This window comes from Schistocerca americana, chromosome 4 (assembly GCF_021461395.2).
Source record: "Schistocerca americana isolate TAMUIC-IGC-003095 chromosome 4, iqSchAmer2.1, whole genome shotgun sequence".
Classification (NCBI taxonomy): domain Eukaryota; kingdom Metazoa; phylum Arthropoda; class Insecta; order Orthoptera; family Acrididae; genus Schistocerca; species Schistocerca americana.
The window spans coordinates 423,934,949-423,956,577 of NC_060122.1; the positions used below are offsets into that span (position 1 = coordinate 423,934,949).

At 39.6% G+C, this 21,629-nt stretch overlaps 1 protein-coding gene across 1 annotated transcript in view; it reads left to right on the forward strand.

Moving 5' to 3' along the window:
• Positions 1-19,225, forward strand: part of LOC124613098 (PHD finger protein rhinoceros) — a 246,420-nt gene extending 227,195 nt beyond the window's left edge. The window contains exon 19 of the mRNA XM_047141692.1: positions 15,014-19,225. Within this exon, the coding sequence (XP_046997648.1) occupies positions 15,014-16,252 (1,239 nt within the window). The 3' untranslated portion in view covers positions 16,253-19,225. The remainder of the gene's footprint in view (positions 1-15,013) is intronic.
• Positions 19,226-21,629: the final 2,404 nt, after the last annotated feature.

A 21,629-nucleotide genomic window follows, 5' to 3' on the forward strand; every position in this document is an offset into this window, starting at 1 on the left:
TAAGATCAACATAAGACAATGAATAAGAAGATATTTCAGAATTTGTGAAATGTGAACATGAAACTGTCACATACAAATAGCAAAATGAGTAAAATTTTTACTTTCTAAGGCAACATCACAGAAGACATATAGTCATTAACTGAACTAAGAATATATGTGATATTTGGATGATTGATAAGCACCCATTATTTAAATAGCATGCACATTGTTAGTCAAGATGTAGGAATTTTTTGGTTCAGAAAAGATGTAACATTATAAGTAAAAAAGATGCTAGGAAAGATATTTCCAGATGCGAAAATTTTTTTATAGATTGCCTGTAATTCATTAAATCTCAAAACAATCAACTCCAACATTTATTTTATGGTACTGAAAGTTTTTTAAAGTTTCACTTATTTTTTGTAGTTTTTATTGCATCTAGAGTAAATACCAGGGCATTAACTGAAGCTAAGCAATGCTAAGAGAGCTACTAACTGCAGTGCAAAAACTACAACTACTTCTGCTACCACTACCACTACTGGTACCATTACTCAATAATAATGTGGAATATTCATGGCTGTAAGAGGGAATGTAAGCAAGATTAAGACATATTCTGCAGCAGATTAAAACTATATTAGAGGAAGTTTGAAACCCCAGATATATTGTATATTCTATTCCATAATTCTCATACTGTTCTTGTTCTATTGCGGATGATATTACAGGTTCAAAGTGCTGTTTTTGTAAGTTAAAGGACATGGATATCATACACAAAAGTATGCCTTTAATTTGCTACATCAGTGATATTTCATTACAGTATGTGCACATTCTCCCTCTCTCAATTTATATGCATATGCATACTTTACAAGGCACTTGCAGCACGAGACAGAGGGTAAAGTGCCTCAGTTGTTGCCATAGTCTGTCTTTTTCCCTTCATGTTGTGTGGACAGAGGGAAAAATGATTTTCTGTGCAATTCCATAAATACCTTAATCTCTCTTACCTTATTCTTATGATCCCTGTGAGATCAACAAGATTGAGGCAGCAGAATTGGTGCATAATCTACCTTGAATACTAGTTCTCTAAATTTATTCAGCATGTTTCGTAACAAAAGTGTAGTCTTTTTTCCAACAGTAAATTTTCCCTAAGGATGCCTGTTACACTTCAATGTGAGCTATACTGACTTTTATACTCCTATAGCGAATGTCTCCAAATTCATTTGATATCTACCGTCATACATACTCTGTAGGAATTCAGCTATAGTCTTAGATCTCTATAGTGTCTTACCGCATGTCAAAAATGTATCCTTAATTTTAATTAGGAAAAAAGTTACATTAAATTTTCCCATTCGTAAAAAGCTTCACACTTATCACGTCAACATCTCAAAAACTAGTGCCCTAAAGCAGTACTTCTTTATATAAAATACACTCCTGGAAATTGAAATAAGAACACCGTGAATTCATTGTCCCAGGAAGGGGAAACTTAATTGACACATTCCTGGGGTCAGATACATCACATGATCACACTGACAGAACCACAGGCACATAGACACAGGCAACAGAGCATGCACAATGTCGGCACTAGTACAGTGTGTATCCACCTTTCGCAGCAATGCAGGCTGCTATTCTCCCATGGAGACGATCGTAGAGATGCTGGATGTAGTCCTGTGGAACGGCTTGCCATGCCATTTCCACCTGGCGCCTCAGTTGGACCAGCGTTCGTGCTGGACGTGCAGACCGTGTGAGACGACGCTTCATCCAGTCCCAAACATGCTCAATGGGGGACAGATCCGGAGATCTTGCTGGCCGGGGTAGTTGACTTACACCTTCTAGAGCGAGCACGTTGGGTGGCACGGATACATGCGGACGTGCATGGTCCTGTTGGAACAGCACGTTCCCTTGCCGGTCTAGGAATGGTAGAAGGATGGGTTCGATGACGGTTTGGATGTACCGTGCACTATTCAGTGTCCCCTCGACGATCACCAGTGGTGTACGCCCAGTGTAGGAGATCGCTCCCCACACCATGATGCCGGGTGTTGGTCCTGTGTGCCTCGGTCGTATGCAGTCCTGATTGTGGCGCTCACCTGCACGGCGCCAAACACGCATACGACCATCATTGGCATCAAGGCAGAAGCGACTCTCATCGCTGAAGACGACACGTCTCCATTCGTCCCTCCATTCACGCCTGTCGCGACACCACTGGAGGCGGGCTGCACGATGTTGGGGCGTGTGCGGAAGACGGCCTAACGGTGTGCGGGACCGTAGCCCAGCTTCATGGAGACGGTTGCGAATGGTCCTCGCCGATACCCCAGGAGCAACAGTGTCCCTAATTTGCTGGGAAGTGGCGGTGCGGTCCCCTACGGCACTGCGTAGGATCCTACGGTCTTGGCGTGCATCCGTGCGTCGCTGCGGTCCGGTCCCAGGTCGACGGGCACGTGCACCTTCCGCCGACCACTGGCGACAACATCGATGTACTGTGGAGACCTCACGCCCCACGTGTTGAGCAATTCGGCGGTACGTCCACCCGGCCTCCCGCATGCCCACTATACGCCCTCGCTCAAAGTCCGTCAACTGCACATACGGTTCACGTCCACGCTGTCGCGGCATGCTACCAGTGTTAAAGACTGCGATGGAGCTCCGTATGCCACGGCAAACTGGCTGACACTGACGGCGGCGGTGCACAAATGCTGCGCAGCTAGCGCCATTCGACGGCCAACACTGCGGTTCCTGGTGTGTCCGCTGTGCCGTGCGTGTGATCATTGCTTGTACAGCCCTCTCGCAGTGTCCGGAGCAAGTATGGTGGGTCTGACACACCGGTGTCAATGTGTTCTTTTTTCCATTTCCAGGAGTGTATAACTATCTCACTCGGCAAAAAATCTTTTAAAATATTCATACTGAATTGCATTAATGGCATTGTGTCAGTATTTAACTCATAACAAGAATGAAGTGTAAAGTCTCTATCTCCTACAAAAGTTATGTAACAATTTTGAAATTTATGGACAGTATCACTCTCAGTGGTATATCTAATCACACCAAAAAATCTTTTCTTAGTTTTAATTAGGACTGGTGTTACATTGGTTGCTGAAATAAAAGAAATTTTCGCATCTGGAGAGCATCCTTTGTATCGTCGCATATCTCAAAAACTATTACACACATGAAATAACATCTTAGTATCTACATAGAGTGAAATAGATTTAAAACACAGTCTAACTTAAGACAAGGAGGTAATGGGAGATAGCTGAACAGTATTCCTTAAGCGCACAATAGGAAAGAAAATTTTTTCGAAATAAAGTAACAAATACAAGTTTTAATGGCAGTAAGACAATCATTAAAGTACCCTATAAACTACTTACTAATTGGACAGTGGCAAGAGGCCATTTAATTCTAAGTCAAAGGCAGTGGAACTATTATCGCTGCTCGTAATGACACGTATTGTCAAGTCTTCAATGCATTGTTGTAACATACCTTCATTGTTCCGTGCTTCCTGTATCCATCTTTTCCCATGATTCACTACCTTTTGCCAGTCTTTCGTTGTCACTTTTTAAACTGCCTTTTTTCATCCACTATGTAAACTGGCTTCTTTGGCTTGTTTAGTTCCAATGTGTAGCTCCAATAATTCTGCCCTTGTCAAATTACTGTCAAACGATATCTTTCATTTCTCTAGCCAGCAAACGTCGTTTTTGAACCATTTCACAAAATTATTGGGGTTCATCTCGTTTGGGTAGTCAGAGGCCTTGTTTGAAGTAAATAGCAGCAGACAATTAGAAATGAAACCTTTTGAATTTCCAATATGTGCTGCACTTATTCTTCTTCCTCTGCCAATCAGAGCTGTCATATTGTCACTGATGGTACCTTCTGTTCAGCTTCTTTTTAAGCTGTGTCCCACATTCACCCACATTTCACCAAGCCAAACGATATCATCAAAATTCGTCCCTGCTAATTCTCTAACTAAGTGGCATCACCAGGCTGCATTATCTTGGTGTTCCATTAATAACTTATGCCCATAAATGGAGCTATAGCAGAATCCTAACATTTTCACAACTCGTGACATGGGTGATTTACTACCCTCAAACAGATCAGCTGCTGCAAGGGTAGCACATGTCAGATAATCCATCCTTGAAAAATATGCATATATCTGACATGAATTGCATCTTCCTGAAAAGACTCAAGATTTATGACCCTCTTCTCGAGGCCCCTCATCTTCCCAAGTGTGTCCAATTCAGATGGTTCATCTGATTTTTCTGTCACAAATTTCTTGTTGCAGATTCCTATCATTGATCGTTCATTGATTTGTAGAGCAGCTGCAGTTCACTCCTCCATTTCTTCGAAAGGAAGTAGAGGCGCTCCTGACTCAGTTACTGACTGTGTCCTCTTTGTTGTTACTTTATAAGTAGACCTATAATTTTTTCCTGTTAAAAGGTACAGTATTTAAGATGTAAAAGGTTCTAAAACAGGTGCCAATTCTAATTGTAGATTTTTTTCCTGAGAGAGAGAGAGAGACTGATTGTGTTTGTATTCACTCAGCTAATATTTGAGAATAGAAAACGAATGTTCTGTGTCAACAGACAGAAAAGATTCTTTTCCCTCCCCACCCCCTCCCCTTCATTCAGTATTCTTGTTCATTTCTACAGCAGAAGTTATGCTAAGCTTTAGTTGAGTTTCTGTTTTCTAATACCTTGAGGTACTTCCTACATGTCTGTCAAGAAGGACATAGTCATTTTCCTTTCACAGTCTTGTCCAGTTTGAGCTTCTGCTCAGTCTCCAGTGAACTTATCACCACCAGTCCCTTAAACTCTAATGTTCTTTCTTTTGATACATTATGTGATGGTTTTGTGAAGGCATAGCCTGTAGCATGTCCGACAAGACAGACACCGCTTTGTGATACAGCGGCTCTAGACATTGGTTGCAATTGGACATTGAGATAAATTCAATGCTGACAAGTGAAAATTTGTGCCGGACCAGGACTCGATACTGGATTTCCTGCTTTAAGCGAGTGATCGCCTTAACATTATTGGCCATTGGGACACACTTCCCATCTGACCCAAATTCTCAGCTCGTCACAAGCTGCCCTGTCACAAGCTCTGTGCATAACCCCTTTGCTTGCAGTTTTGGTCGAGTCTCACAAGAGTTTGGAAACGGTGTACATCCACACTGAAATTACTGTGAGCCATACATGTTCAACTTTCTCTTATTACCTCTGTTTCTCTTGACTGAAAGCTTATTTTGTGACAATCTTTTTGTTGTGCCTGTCTGCGACTCAGCATCTCTGCTATATGGTGAGTAGCAACTGTCCATTTCATAATATTCATACATATTACTATATACATGCGTGGTGTCTGTTCTGTCGGACATGTCTGAGCAATGGTTTTAATGGACAGTGTACGCTATTAGTGTAAGTCAAGAATTTTCGTTGGATGGGAAGTGTGTCGGATGGCCTAGGCGGTTAAGATGACCACTCGCACGAAGCGGGAAAACGAGATTCAGTCTAGGTCCAGCCCAAATTTTCACTTGTCAGTGTTGAATTTATTTCAATGCACAGTTGTGGTCACTGTCTTAATTTCTCTTAAAATAATTTTGATGTCTCTCCACAGCCTGATTCTTCTCATATATTGTGGAGAGTTTTTTTTCTCTTAAGCAGTTGTATTAAGTACTCCAGTGACTATTTCCTGAATGGTGCCTCCATCAGAGCAATAGTGAGTATCTTTAAACGTGAACATTTTTCAAATTTATGTTTAGTTCAGGTTTTAGGAAAAGACCTGCACAGAGCCATGTTTTGAAATTATCTTTTATTTCTTTATTAGACAGTGCCACAGGTTACCCCAAAGTTGTAACACAACACAGACAGCATACTAATATACATAAATTCAACTGATGATGGAAATTTAAAGCTTTGGAACACATTATGGAAATAAATTATACAGTAACTGGTAACAGTAAACTTGTTCTTTCATTTGATTCAATAGTGAGTGTTTTGACATTGGTCTGTTGTGAATTAAAGATATATGTTGTGCCATAAATGAAATCCGTACCTCTTCGCTTACAAAACCAACATCATACACCCATATAATATCGAAGCACATGTGAGTCTGTATCTCAAATGGAATGCAGTAGAGTAGGGAAAATGTGGAGTCCAAATGTACCATAGATTTGGGGCTTCAAACTTCCTCCAGTATAGTTTTACACTGCAGCAGAATATATGTCATTAAAAGTAAAACTAAGAAAACAACTGAAATATGAAGAAACTTTCATCATCATAAAATACCTGTAGAGCTCATGGCAATGAGAACTTGACAGTAGTTGCAACAAAAGTGACTTGATACATCAGAACACACCGAGCGAGGTGGCGCAGTGGTTAGGCCAGTATTACACTATCAAAGATATTTGATGGTGTAATAGGGACTTTGTCAAATGTCGTCCAATATTTGATCAAATCTAGGGCTTCGCTGTAAATTTGATCAAAGAAATCGCTTGTTTTCTGTTCACACTTCACTGCAATGTGACGTGTTACCACATGGAGCGCTAGCATCGCTGTAGCGTTCTGTCGTCTGTAGTGTTTTTCTAAACATTGCCGGTAAATACAATTGGTGTGTGCTGACAACTACAAAATTAATAGAGATGTATGAAGCTGATGAGGCGCTTTAGAACGTGAGGCACCCTGAATACAAAAATAGATTAAGAAGATTGGAGACTTGACCTGACCTAACCTAACCTAACATAACATAACATAACATAACCCTCTCCTGTAGCAAGGAATCGGAGTGTTACAGTGAGCCTGTCTTCTGAAGATGGGCAGTTCTTAATTGAATATTGTGCTTTGTGATATGAGGATACACTTCACTGAGCACATACAGAAATGTATGCTCATCCATTCTTAAGTAATTGATGTACAACTTGATGTCATCCACTGTAAGCTCACGTAACATGTTTTGTTGAATGCTTTTATCGTGTCGTCGTAAAACCCACGGCTTCACCCAGATTAGATTAGTTTTTCGTTCCATAGATCCGTGCTGAGGAGATCCTCGTGGATGTGGAACATGTCAATTTTTTAAAGCTGAAATAACAATACTAATAGTATGAATAAATACATCATTTGTTTCTATTAAAAATTTCGTCAATGGAGTAGAATGAATTGGCCACTAGTAATTCTTTCAGGCTCCTTTTAAACTGATCTTTATTTGTAACTAAATTTTTTATGTTTGCTGGCAAATTATTGAAGATGAGTGTTTCTGAGTAGTGGACCCATTTTTTAACTAAAGTAAGTGCTTTTAAGTCCTTGTTCAGATCATTTTTGTTCCTGGTATTGTATGTATGAACTGAGTTGTTTGTTGGAAAAAGAGATATATTATTTAGGACAAATTTCATTAAGGAGTAAATATACTGAGAGGCAATAGTTAGTATACCCAGTTCTTTGAAGAGGTTTCTGCAGGACGTCCGTGAATTTACTCCACAAATAATACGTATTACACGCTTTTGGACTCTGAAAACTTTTGTTTGACTTGAAGATTTACCCCAAAATATTATCCCATATGTCATTATGGAATGAAAGTAGGCAAAGTATGCAAGCTTTTTCATTTTTATGTTGCCTATGTCTGCTGTTAACACCCGAATTGCAAATACAGATTTGTTACGGCGTTTCTGCAGTTCTGTGGTGTGCTCCTCCCAACTGAATTTATTATCAAGTTGTAATCCCAGGAATTTAAGACTGTCAACCTCATATGTATGGTTCCTTTTTTTCCTCCACTTCTTTTCCGCATGTGCACACAACGCAATTGCGGTACGTGCAACTGCTGCGGTTAATAACAAGTTGTTGTCAGCCATCTTGAACTTTGACGAAAAATTTGATGACAGTGTAATACCCCTTCTAGCGCTACATGAAAGATCTTTGTCAAATATATTTGACGGAATATTTGATCACATCTTTGATCAAATCTTTGACAAAGAAATTTGATAGTGTAATACCGGCCTTAGTACACTGGACTCGGGAGAACGACGGTTCAATCCCGCGTCCGGCCATCCTGATTCAGGTTTTCCATGATTTCCCTAAATCGCTCCAGGCAAATGCCGGGATGGTTCCTTTGAAAGGGCATGGCTGACTCCCTTCCCCGTCCTTCCCTAAACCGATGAGACCGATGACCTCGCAGTTTGGTCTCTTCCCCCAAAACAACCCAACCCAACCCATCAGAACACAACTAGGTACAGTGACATGTAAACTGTCCAGTAGATACTTGGAATCTTAGAATGGTCCGTAAGCATAGTGGTCTGTTTGTATGGCCAGCTATATTAACTGGCTACAGTTTAGGTGGCTTTTCACTTGTTCATGCCTCCTGTGACATACACAAGTTCATAACGTTCTTCACAATACACACTGGACCATGTCCAAACTTAAACAAATTTCGAAAGCGGCAGTTCAGTGCTACTATCTAGCTGTCGTTTTTGTAACTGGAGTGACTAAAACAGGAGACCACCAAAGGATGGATTTTGTCCAGAAGTAAAATGAGTACTGCAAAAGTGATTATGAGCTAAACGAATGTATAATGAGCCCAAGCCACTAAAAATAGTGAGAAGGGCTACACATAAATAAAATATCCGTAGATGAATTGGATTCACCAAATAAGAGGTGGTCCTCATGAATGGCCAGAGGAGGCGCGGTGTACTGATGATCAACGGCATACTCTCATTTGATCTAATTAATACTTCTTCATGGTATGGAAGTTCTGGCAGAAATTAAATAATTTAGGAGTGAAGATAATAACTCCCCAAATAGTAGTAGGCATTGATTCGTCAACCAGGGGATTCATCTGAAAGCTAACAAAGTTTTCATTCTTGTTTGTGCCTGTTAATGACTCAACACTTCTGCTATTCATTAAGCTATTGCCCTTACCCCTAAATTATTTATAACTATTCTCACTTCGTTCTCAATGGAAAATCAACTGAATATGTGGAGAGTAGAGATTTCCAAAAAGTAACTTAACTAGACTATCTGCCATATCCATAATAAAGAATAGCTAGGACTGATCTTTTATCAGGATAACAATCTTGTAATATTCTGTCAGTCATGTGATTGCATTTTAGGATCTGGTCATCACATAGAGTTACAGTGATGTTTCAGGTAATGCCAGCATTCAGACTTCGTACTTAAGAAAATTCCTTGAACTAAACCATTCTTGTAGTTTCTAGGGTCTAATTATTATTTACTAAACATGTTTGGCTAGATTCCACATTTTCCTTGTCATTAGATCTCAGAATAATACTGCCCCTGTGGCCAGTTTCAGGGTACAGCTTCACTCTCATACCATCCTCATGTGGCATTATTGAGCACTTAAATAATTTATTTACCAGGAGAGGTATAACATTCCACTCTCCACCATTCAAAGCTAAAATCTATCAACTTCTCTTAGTGGTAAATGAACCTACTGCTACCAGTTATCTTGCTGTATGTGAAATCACGAAGTCCATACTCTGGCCAGTGTTGACATGTTTTAGTCAACTGGTGTACATGTCAGTGAGGAGTTTAATTACAGTGTGTGACGTAAATGACATAGGTATGTTAAATAAAATGGGCAGTGGATACAAGTTTACAACATGCTTCTTAGTGATTGGGACAATTCTACACTGAAGCACCAAAGAAACAGGTATAGGCATGCGTATTCAAATGCAGAGATACATAAACAGGCAGAATACGGCGTTGTCGTTGGCAACACCTATATAACATGACAAGTGTCTGACCCAGTTGTTATATCAGTTACTGCTGTTGCAATGGCAGGTTACCAAGTTTGAACGTGTTGTTATAGTCAGCACACAAGCATTGGGATACAGCATCTCCGAGGTAGCAATGAAGTGGGGATTTTCCCATACAATCATTCCAAGAGTGTACCGTGAAATCAGGAATCTGGTAAAACGTCAAATCTCCAACATTGCTGCGGCTGGAAAAAGATCCTGCAAGAACGGGACCAACAATAACTGAAGATAAATGTTCAACTTGATAGAAGTGCAACCCTTTGCAAATTGCTGCAGATTTCAATGCTGGGCCATCCACAAGTGCCAGCATGTGAACCATTCAACGAGATATCATCGATATGAGCTTTTGGAGCCGGAAGCCCACTCGTGTATCCTTTATGACTGCACGACACGAAGCTTTACGCCTCAACTGGGCCCGTCAGCACCAACATTGGGCTGGTGATGACTGGAAGTATGTTGCCTGGTCGGACTAATCTCATTTCAAATTTTATCGAGCAGATGGACATGTACAGGTATGGAGACAACCTCATGAATCCAGGGACCCTGCATGTAAGCAGGGGACTGTTCAAGCTGGTGGAGGCTCTGTAATGATGTGGAATATGTGCAGTTGGAGTGATGTGGGACCCCTGATAAGTCTAGATATGACTCTGACAGGTGATACGTACATAAGCATCCTGTCTGATCACCTGCATCCATTCCTGTGCATTGTGCATTCCAACAGACTTGGGCAATTCGAGCAGGACAGTGTGACACTCCACAAGTCCAGAATAGCTGCAGAGTGGTTCCAGGAACACTCTTCTGAGTTTAAACATTTCCACTGGCTACCAGACTCCCCAGATATGAACATTATTGACCGTATCTGGGATTCCTTGCAATGTGCAGTTCAGAAGAGATTTCCGCCCCCTCGTTCTGTTGTGGATTATGGACAGCCCGCAAGATTCATGGTGTCACTTCCCTCCAGCACAACTTCAGACATTAGTTGACTGCATGCCGTGTCATGTTGTTGCACTTCTGTGTGCTCGTGGGGGCCCTACACGATATTAGGCAGGTGTACCTGTTTCTTTGGCTCTTCCGTGTATAAAGTATGGGTGAAATGAGGAAGCCTCAGCAGTATTTATATGGACTGGATGAATGAGATAGTATGGGAAACTGAGATGCTATTGAGTACCAAGCTCGTAGATATTAACCTAAGAATAGATGTGTTAGTATCACAGTATAGTTTGCATGGGATGATATATTTAAGTGTGAAGGGAATAGTAACATTTTGAAGCAGAATTATTACTTGTTCACAGTTTTAATGTTTACATAAGCCGTAGTACCTGAACAAAAGCATGTTGTAGAAAAATGTGTTATATGTCTTATGTGTCGAAACTGTTCAAAGTATGATCATGTCTAATAGAGACATTTGTGTTCTGTTTTCCCCTCTTGAAATGTACAGGTTGTTCATACTTAAAGTTCCAGTTTCAAAATGCTGTAGAAAGAGAATCACTGCTCAGAATGATGTCAAATTTGAACAGCATATTATTGATGCAAGGAGTAATGCCATGGAACAAAAGAAATTGTACCAGAATTTTAACAATAGATGCCACTGTAAGCATCTTAATATAAATGGGGGCAGCTACAAATGATGCAAATGGCAGATGAATTGTGATGTAATGGCTGTGGTTTGAGTTGCACATTACACTGTCTGTACTGTTTGTTCAATGTGCATGACTACACAAGTTTGGCAGTCAACTATGACAAGGTCGTAACACATTGGATGGAGAAAATCAATTTTTAATTGTCCTGAGGCCAAAAAATGCATAAAAAGCAAAATGACATCGGTTTTGAATTGTTCTGGGGCCAAAAGCAGCATAAAAAGCAAATGACATTGGTTTCTAATTGTCATGAGACTGGCACAATATGTTCAATATGCTGTCCACTGTTTCCTGCCACAAGTTGTAAACAAGAAACAGCACATTTCACAACAGATGTGTCGGGGTCACACTCAGGGTGCGCTCTATAATGCTTGCTTTCGTTTCAGCTATGTTTGTAATTAGAGTACTGACCACAACATCTTTCAGATAATCCCACAGCCAGAAGTCAGTCAGATTAAAATCAGCTGATCTGGATGTACAGGCGAGGGAAACGACAGCTGATAATTCTAGCAATTCCAAAATGCCTCTGCAGCTGCCACTTCGCTGGCTGTGCAGTGTGGGGAGGAGTGTCATCTTACATAAAAATGATACTACCAACGTATCTATGCTGTTGAAGGGCTGGAATTGTGGTTCGCGAAAGACTCTCATAGCATTTACCCATGACACTACAGGTAACGGTGCCCATTGGACTCATCTCCTTGAAAAAATACAGCCCTACAATAAACAATGCCATCACCACACACCACACAGTCACATTCGCAGGCACCTTTGATGTGCGTGTGGATTTTCTGTTGCCCATATTCTGCAGTTTTGCATATTGACATGTCATTGGAGACGGAAATGGGCTTTGTCTGTCCACAGAATGTTCTATGACCATTCATTGTCCACTTCCACATGAGCAAGAAATTCCAGAGTGAAAATTTGTCTTGCTAGCAGGTCAGCAGGAAATAATTCCTGGACATATGGGTTATTCTGTACGGATAGCAATGCAGGACGTTTTGTAGGATTTTATGCAGCGTGCTTGCAGGCATGTCCAGTGTTGGGGACAATTCCCTGTGCACTGGATGTTCATATACCATCATTCGACCTCTCGTGCAATGCTGCGGCCACATCTTAAACAGGCACCGGATCAACTGCTTTCCTCCTCCTGCCACATTGCACTTCAAAAGAACCTGTCTTTTCAAATTTTGTAATCTTTCTCCAGCTCCTTAGCATATTTTGGAACTGGTGCCTTTCTTTGTCACAATGATTGTCCAGAATGTCTGCAGGGCTACTGGCTTTACCAACAGCATGCTATCCTTCATGGAGACAGCCATGTTGGGTGTCTCAGACACAAACTGAGGAAGAACACTGTGCCACATTTCTATTGATATACATATTCTGACACTTAAAGTGCCACCTATTGCTAAATTTTCATTAATCATCCCCACCCCTTCCCAAGTTATGATTTTCTTTGCATCAATAACATACTGTTCAAATTTTCCATTTTCAGGCTTCATAATATGGTAAAATTACTCTTCACTGCTGTAGTCATTGATCAATAAAATATTAGTGAAGAACTGATAGGAAATGTAAGATAATAAATATATTGTAACTAATGAAACTTTGTGCCAGATCTGGACCCCAAATCTGGATTTCCTGCAAATCTGAGTTCAGTTTCCGGTCTGGCACAAATTATCATTAGTTGCAACATATTAATACATTTATTGATGGTATTGTATCTTTGACAGTGCCACAGAGAATCTAATTTATATTCTCAAAACAGAAGAAAAAACGCGCTTGTAAAAATCAGTTAATACATTTATGATATGTTTCTCTCACTGTGATACTCTGTTAGCTTGAGTAGTAACAACTGTTTTCATGGAAAATGTTAATGGAAATTGCAGTCTCTTTACAAATTTATTTTATAACCCCCTTTTCCACCAATTTCCATCTTGCATGTTTTACAGACTCAAAAACATCAAATATCCAATTGACTGCTGTACTAGAAATATCATTTCTTAAATGCAGAAGAAATTTGTAGAAGCTCTTCCTCTTTTGCCAGAGTAAATATTTAGTGGGCAAGGAGTTTAACAGTTATTAAACATGAACCAAAGAGTCAGAAAGTTGACTAGATATTGTAGGTTACCAGATACCACCAGATCAGTAAACCAACCTGGGACCTTGCCATTCACAGGCAACGCTTATATCGATTGAGCTATTCAAGCACAACTAATGACCCACCTTTTATTGCAGTAGTACTAGCCCCAGAAGCTGTGCAGGAGAATTTCCGTGACGTTTGGCGATTAGGAAAAAGGTATTAGCGGCAGTATGGGTGTGAGTTTTGCATCATGTGTAGATAGCTCAGTCTGTAGGAGCATTGCCCACAAAAGACAAAGTTCCAGGTTCTGAGCCCCAGTTCACAAAGGCATTTTAATATGCCAGGAACTTTCAGTGCAAACTCCAATGCAAAGTGAAAGAATCAATCTGTATTCGTTCAATTATTAACTCTTGATCTTTTTGTAATGTGAGTGATCGCACGGTTCACTTGGTACACATGTAAAGAATAGCTATCTTTATGGTACCAAGGGAAACATATATGAGCAAAATCACAATTTAATCTTAAACAATAGCACAATTTAATCTTAAACAATAGACAATGTTGGATGGAATATTAACAATATTATGAAAATGTTACATTGTTACTCACCATATAGCGGAGATGCTGAGTTGCAGATATGCACATCAGAATGACCGTCAAACAAGTAAGCTTTCAGCCAAAAAGGCCTTCATTGGAATTAGACAAAACACACACTCTCTCTCTCTCTCTCTCTCTCTCTCTCTCTCTCTCTCTCTCTCTCTGGCTGCTGCGGACAGTCCGCCTTGGCAGCCAGAGACGGTGTGTTTGCACCTGTGTGTGTGTGTGTGTGTGTGTGTGGCTGTGTGTTGGGTCTACTTCCAGTGAAGGCCTTTTTGGCCAAAAGTTTATTGTTTTACAGTCTTTTTGGTTTGCCTGTGTGCATCTTGGCATCTCCACTATATGATGACTAGCAGTTTATCCTTTTCGTAGCATTGAACCCAGATCTTACTTTAAAAATAAACCTCTCATTACATCACTCTGTTGCCCCATGCAAGTGTTATCCCGCAATAATGACCCACTAGAAATATTAAACAGCACATTTCTATCAGTCTCTGCCCATCACTTATTTCATTACTAATTATCTCGTAGATAACTGCCTGATTGCGGGATTGTGCTGATAGGTCAGAAACTTAGTCATTTTCTTGCATGGATTGTAAATTTTTTCTCACATAACTTGCAGTTTATTTTATATTACTGCTGCTGATTTGGATGTATGACAACACAACTTAATACTGTGATATCTAAAGCAATAATGAAGGAATAGGTACCAACTTGCAATTGTAAAACAACAGTGGAACAATAAAAAACATGTTATTTTTGATTGGCACACTTTGTACAAAGGCGTGCTTGCTTGAGGGTTAAAGAGGATGCTGGCCATTTAAAAAAAAAAAAAAAAAAAACTCACATTATGTATTAAGTATTGAGACACGGCACACTCATTTAATGGTGTGGTAAATACTGATTTGTTGAAGAATTACATAGTGCAGAACTTCATTTAATTGTTGTTTATGCCTGAATTGTTACTAAAATTGCAAAACACATCTTACAGGGACCATTCTTGGACGCAAATTATGCAACATCAACTCCTTTGTCGCGGCCTGCACCAGTGTTGGACTCCTCTGCTTCACTGACTGCTGGTTTGGCTGGTCAGTCTGCTGGTTCTGTACCGCCAGGGTCACAGACTTCTTCAGCTGGAACATCCAGTTTGCGCCGTATGCGCAAGAAGGAGCTACTGCGTCAATACTGGACCCAAGAGCGCAATCTGGATGAACCTGGAGGTGGTGGTCCTGAGCCAGGACCAGAACCTGGTCCTCCTGCCAATCCACCACAGCGTGCTGTTATTTCCATACCAAAAGCTGTTGCATCCATGACATCAATTCCTACACGTGAAGACTATAAGGCAGTTGTCGATGCTGCTGCGAATATGGAGCGCAAACGGCGTGGTGGGAAGGGCACGGGAACACCGTTGCAAGGCCCATACGATGACATCAGTATTGGAGCAGGTGCCGACCGTCGCGGTATAGCCCTTTCTGCTCCTGCCGTTCGACGTCGTGGTCGTCCTCCGAAAGCGCCACCACCTGCGCTTGCTGCAATAGCCCCTGTTCAGCCACCCACTCTGCGGATAAAAATAGGATCTGCAGGGAATGCCGGGGTTGTTTCTGCGGCTACAGCGGCTGGTTCTGACGGCGAGGAGAAACGACTTCGCATACGCCCACCAAAGAAGAGGTTAGCACCAACTAACAATGCAGCACCTTCTGTAGAGGAGCTCAAACGAGAAAGCATGAAGTTCCGACGACGCATTATGCAGGACTTCGATCAAGAAGAGAAGAAGGAAGGCAAGAGGCGACGACAGCAACAGTCACAGCAACCACTTGCCGTTCATGAGGTCCATTTGGTGCCTCAAGAAGATGAGGTAGCACCCAAGATTGTGATTCGTATAAAAAATCAACGCACGACAGATGTAACACCATTGATACCACAGTTAGAATCGCGCAATCCTGGTGATGTGCCACAGTCAGTACCTGTAGATCTTACTGAACCTCCAGCAGATGCAAGTGTCCCTTCTGTAGAGGGAGATTTGACCAAAACAGTGGAACGAACAGTTCAACCTCCATCTGCTGCCCCAGCAACAGCCCCCGACCCTCCCGCTCCTCCAGATGTTCGGACGTCTAAAGTGAGTCCCATAAGGTTAAAGATAGCGCGTTGTCAAGAAGGTTATGTGATGAAAAGTGCACCAGTGACTTTAACAGAAAATAGTGAGGGTGGGACTGGCTGTGAAGTAAGGTGATGAACACTTACACCCGGCCCAGGCAATGGACCATGTACGCGGGCACGTGCATTGGCCACTTTCAGCATCTGAAGATTTCCTCCTCCTTTTTTATTGTTACAAATGTGTGAGGGAGAATGGTCAGCTGGTACATACCAATAGATGGAATACTGATGTAAGGATTTAAAGAAAAGTCTTCTACAAATTCTCTTCTTTGATAAACTCATTACTTTAATCATTGAGTTGTGCAGCACAACTTTTGTTTCAACTGTGTATTCCATTCACACTGTATTTATGGAAATGAAATTTCAGATGCTGAATCTGGTATGCAGTTTGTTTATCTTTCAAACAGTTGTGTGCAAGAACAACATACATCTAGACTGCACTTTGCCTGTGTGTCGGTGTGTAGAGTTACATGCGTAGTATTTATTGTTAATGACTTTGTTAAATATACTTTTTTTTACTTTTTAACGTTGGATGTGGCAGCAAGGGACAGGTGTGATAGCTGTGGACCTCTATCACTTAGTTTGACCCACCGGAGGTGAAAGCTGCCGCGGACAAAATGGACGGCATTTTAACAGCTTTCCAGTCCAGTAGTGTTTTGCCAAGTGTTTTAAATTAATCTAAAATCAGAGTTTCCCTTTTGTTTTATTTCTCATGTTGTTGGTATATAAAAAGAATGTGTGATGAGCTATTTAAACTCTTTTTAGATTGTCTTGTATATTTGCACAGTGTATAGTCAGCTTTAGTACAGGAAGCAGTTAGTGTACAAAAGTCAATTACTGATTTAAGACTTGATTAATATTTTTGTACATATAAGTGTTGAAATGTATTATAGCAGTTTATTTGTAAGTTCATATTTTATTTGAAGTATATGGTTTGCAGAAATTGTTAAAGAATTATTTTTTTTATTTTATGTACCTTTAAATTGCTTTTTATAAAAGTTTACAGTAAACACATTTTCAATCACAAGTTTAATAAGTGAACTGAACAAACTCTCTTTAAAGGGTTGTGACCTGTGCATTGCCGCCGTATCGTCATACTAGAAAAAGATGTAAGAACAGTGTTGGAACCTAATTATTCGTAGGATGCAAATGCATGTAATGTAGTTTAAAATGCATCTCACTTTGCTGATCTAAAAGTTGCCATTTTTTTATCTGAAACTGTGTACCTGTTTCTAGAGTCAAGTGAGAACTTAAGTGTTGTACTCAATTTTTACATAAAGAATGAAATAGTAGAGCTCTTTAACAGCAAAAGTGCCACGTATTTGCTGCTATTATATAAAGTGTTTTTATTCAGGATTGTTGTAAAAGACAACATTTTTAGCTCCTGTGATGGCTTCTAAAAATATATCTTGGCCAAATGGCTGAGATTCAGATTTTAGAAGGTAAAAAGTGTTAACGAGGTCATGCAAACATCTTTTGGATTTGTGTATGTACCTCATTCTGCAATAATATAATATTTTGTTGTTTTGTGTGTACAATCAAGGTGCTTAGAATTCAAATCTGATATCAAAAAGAATTCAGAGGTATTTTTAAAAATTGATACGTCTCTAATGATTCGGGTGCAATACATGATTTTCATTTGTTAAAACAAATTAAGTATTACAGATGTGAAAGCATTTTACTAGACCATACTCTCAATCTTAATTGAAATAGTGCAACCCCAGCAGTATACTGACTTTTTGTATTTTATTTATATTTGTGAATATGGTGTAATATCCAGTCATTAATTTATAACAGTGAGTTTATAGTAGCATTAATCTCTTGAACTCAAAGAATCACACAGTTGTTACTGGGAGAAACTTTTCCATTGAAGCACAAGGCACATATTTTCTATTTTATGACAAAAATCTACTTCCGTACTCTATCTCTTTGTGCACTATAGTAATATTATATTTTGAGAGTCTGATACGTGTTTAACATTTGCATGATTTTTAGGCTGTTGATCTGTTCTTTTGTTCTAAACCATTGTAAAAGTTAGCCGATATTCCTTTTTCCTTCCAATATTGTGTATAGGTTTTGTGATTGAGATACAGTGTACAAACCATAATTGTTTTGTACAGAGAATATTTGTTTTAATTATTTTTCTCATAATTATAAATAAAGGTATATGTTGTTGTAAATAATGTACAAGTGATGCTGGTCCTGTAAGATATGGTGTTGTAATGTGCACATAGTTGCAATGTGAAATACAAATCTTTTTTTAGAATGAGAAAACGAATGGTATGCATATTTAATATGTTGTCACCACCCTTTTTAAAATGAACTCAACCTGCCATCATTGGTTTTGTGTTTTGCTGTGCAATATTACTAAATAAAATATTCTCTGTGCCAGAGATTAAAAGGCAGTCATTAAAGGCTGTGCATTCAGTGAACAATAGTGAAAGGTAATAAAGTCTCACTTTCTGAAAGATAAATTTATATCTCATCACATTAAAATATATGTACCTGCCTCATCATAAGTATCATGTATGTTTCTTGGTTTTATTACTTGTCATCCATATTCTGCAGCATCTCTTAGATGTACTATAAGAAACTGACACTCGAGATTCATCACATATGAAGAACATTCATCAGGATTCAGTTTACCTCATCAGAATCACATTAATGACTGCTATAAATGAAGTGAATCTGTGATCTGTAGTATGTAGGTGTTCACTAGCCTTTTACTATAGCATTTATTAAACATAGTTATATAAATTTGTACTTTGACAGTGGTGTTGCGCTACCATTACACTGTATAATTCAGAAACTCTTGCAACAGAACACTGAATAAATATCTGAATTATAATGAAACTTCCCTACCTCACAGTTTTTGTTGTTTATTCGTGAGTTGCTCTCGGAAACAAATTAGTAGCTAACTTGTTTCTTTGAAGCTTGAAAATAAGTGATTTGAGTCTCATTATGATGATCATCTATATTTTTATTTGCCCTTTTAATGAGGGAGGTATAATAATGGAAACTTACTTACCAATTCTTTTCTCTTTTTTTTTACTATAGTGTGCATGCTAATGATGTTATTGACTTCGTCACATGGCTGGTGTAGCAAGAATAAGTTATTAAACACTTTTTGTTAATATACAGAATGATGTATTGCTGTCTGTTTTTGTCCCCTTGCTAGTTAATATCAGTATTTTCCAAACATTCTGAGGACATTGTGAAGTACTGTAACTGTTTTGCTCAGTATGTTCTTTTACCATAACTTGTGAGAGTTTCATTGCATACAGACTTATTGCAGGTGTGCTGTAGGGTGACAGTATCTATTCAGAAAGAGAATAAAAACGGAATATTAATAGTACCTACAACAAATTAAATGTAGTAGGATGGATGAAAAAATTTAATCACCAATTGGCGGCAGGAGAACACACATCTACCTCTCTCTCTCTCTCTCTCTCTCTCTCTCTCTCTCTCTCTCTCTCTGCGCATGTGTGTGTGTGTGTGTGTGTGTGTGTGTGTGTGTGTGTGTTTCCACTGCCTTTTTTTTATCTGCCCAGTTACATATATTGTCTACAACAAATGAAGATCGTCTAGTTAATGCACACTGAAGACGGAGGAGGAAGATAGAGCAGGTCCAACTGTTGCACATGTTTTGAATTTGGAGTTCCTTTAGAAAGAATGGAAAGGCAGAAAAATAAGGAGTAGGAATGTACATGGCTTGTCTAGTTACAAGCATTTCTATTCCCATAACTTTGTTGTTGCAGATTTAAGATTTCATTTCTTGTGTTTCTGGTGAACTTAATTTTGAACAATAATTATTTCAAATCTGAAGCAGTACTTAGAAGCAGATCAGCCAGATAATAATTGAAAATGGAATGATTCCATTCTATGCAACACTCTTTAATGGTTTACCTAGAATAGGCTTTCTTTGAATCACAAGTGGTCTGGATTTATAGGCCTCATTTTCTGGATACCCTGGAATGGCTTGAAATCTCTATCGTAACAGATTCACAAAAGCTTTCTCCAAATCACTTGGATACAGTTGACTTATGTTATCAAGTCCATTAGGATTCTACAGTTTGGCTCTGACAACCTTTTCCACACAAAACGTTGTTACAGCCTTTGGATCCACAGGTAACACAGCTCTTTTGGTGCAAACTCTCTGGTTTGGTGTATTGTCAATTTTGTGAGTGGTTTTACTTTGTAATACTAGCTCTGTTGTATAAAAATAAAGAAACTGGGCCATATTGGTCTAGCCAAATGTGGACACCCAGAGAATTTGGAGAAGGTACTCCTTGTTTTATGCGATAATAACCTGATTTAGAAGCTGATAATCAGCTGCTGCCGTAAGAACGTGACTTTTAAGTCACACCTTAAAATGAGATCAGTGCTGTTTAAACTTGGATCATTGTGCAAAGAACAGCATTCTGCTGGTCACCCATATTCCATATTATGTTGTCTGGAAAGTAACCTCAATTACACTGTAAATAAAATAATGGAATATTTAAAGCAGATATAGTAGAAAACCTTAAAAAAACACTTTCGTATTGTTTCTCTCCATAAGCATCATTGAAGTTAAAGTTTTAATTGTATCTGTAAAAAGTTCCAAATTTAAAATTAAGGGAAGGCAACCATTCATCTATAGTGGACTAATGCGTGGAGTGCAGAAACACAGCAGAAAACAGCATTACATGATTATTGATAGCAGTTGCCTTAGCTGAGGGAGGTCCACACCAATGTTTTTCTGTCCAGATCCTGCATTGCTTCTTCCACCCCCCCACCCCCTCTCCCCCCACCATGCAGATATTGCCCCTTTCTCTTCTTCCCCACCCACTCCTCTTCCTCTTTTCCCTCCCCTATTTCCCCCCTCTCCCAGTTCTTATATCTGTTTTTGTTGTACCCTCTGTACTAATTTTTTCATCTTGTTGTGCCTTTTTCTCACTACTTCCTCCTTGTGTCCTTACCTACTCCCTCCCTACCTCCGTCAGCTTGGGCAACTGCTTCCAATAATTGAGTATCAATAATTTGTCTTGCCATGATCAAGGGAGTGAGTATTTGGGTGTGTGTGTGCATGAATGTGTGTCTTTCTAGAAAAGGGGCTGGTGCTCGAAAGCTAATGTGACTGATGTTTTCTGTTATGTATTTCTACACTCCACGCAATTTGGGACTTCAACAATGATGCAAATTCCTGAGTGGAGCAATGTGTAAAATTCAAGAATTTCCATTATTGTTAACGTTTCAAATTTTCTTTGCGTAAAATTCAGCTGCCTGAAATTGCAGCTATCCCATTACAGCATGTGGAAGTTCTTTGCACGAGTCAAAGCATTGCGAGCCAAGCCACTTCTTCATAGATGTAAAGAGGTGGTTATCACTTGGAGAGAAGTCAGTTGTAGAGCAGGTGTTCAAAAAGTACCATTCGATCTCACACAATTATTCCTGTGTTTGCTGACAAAATTATA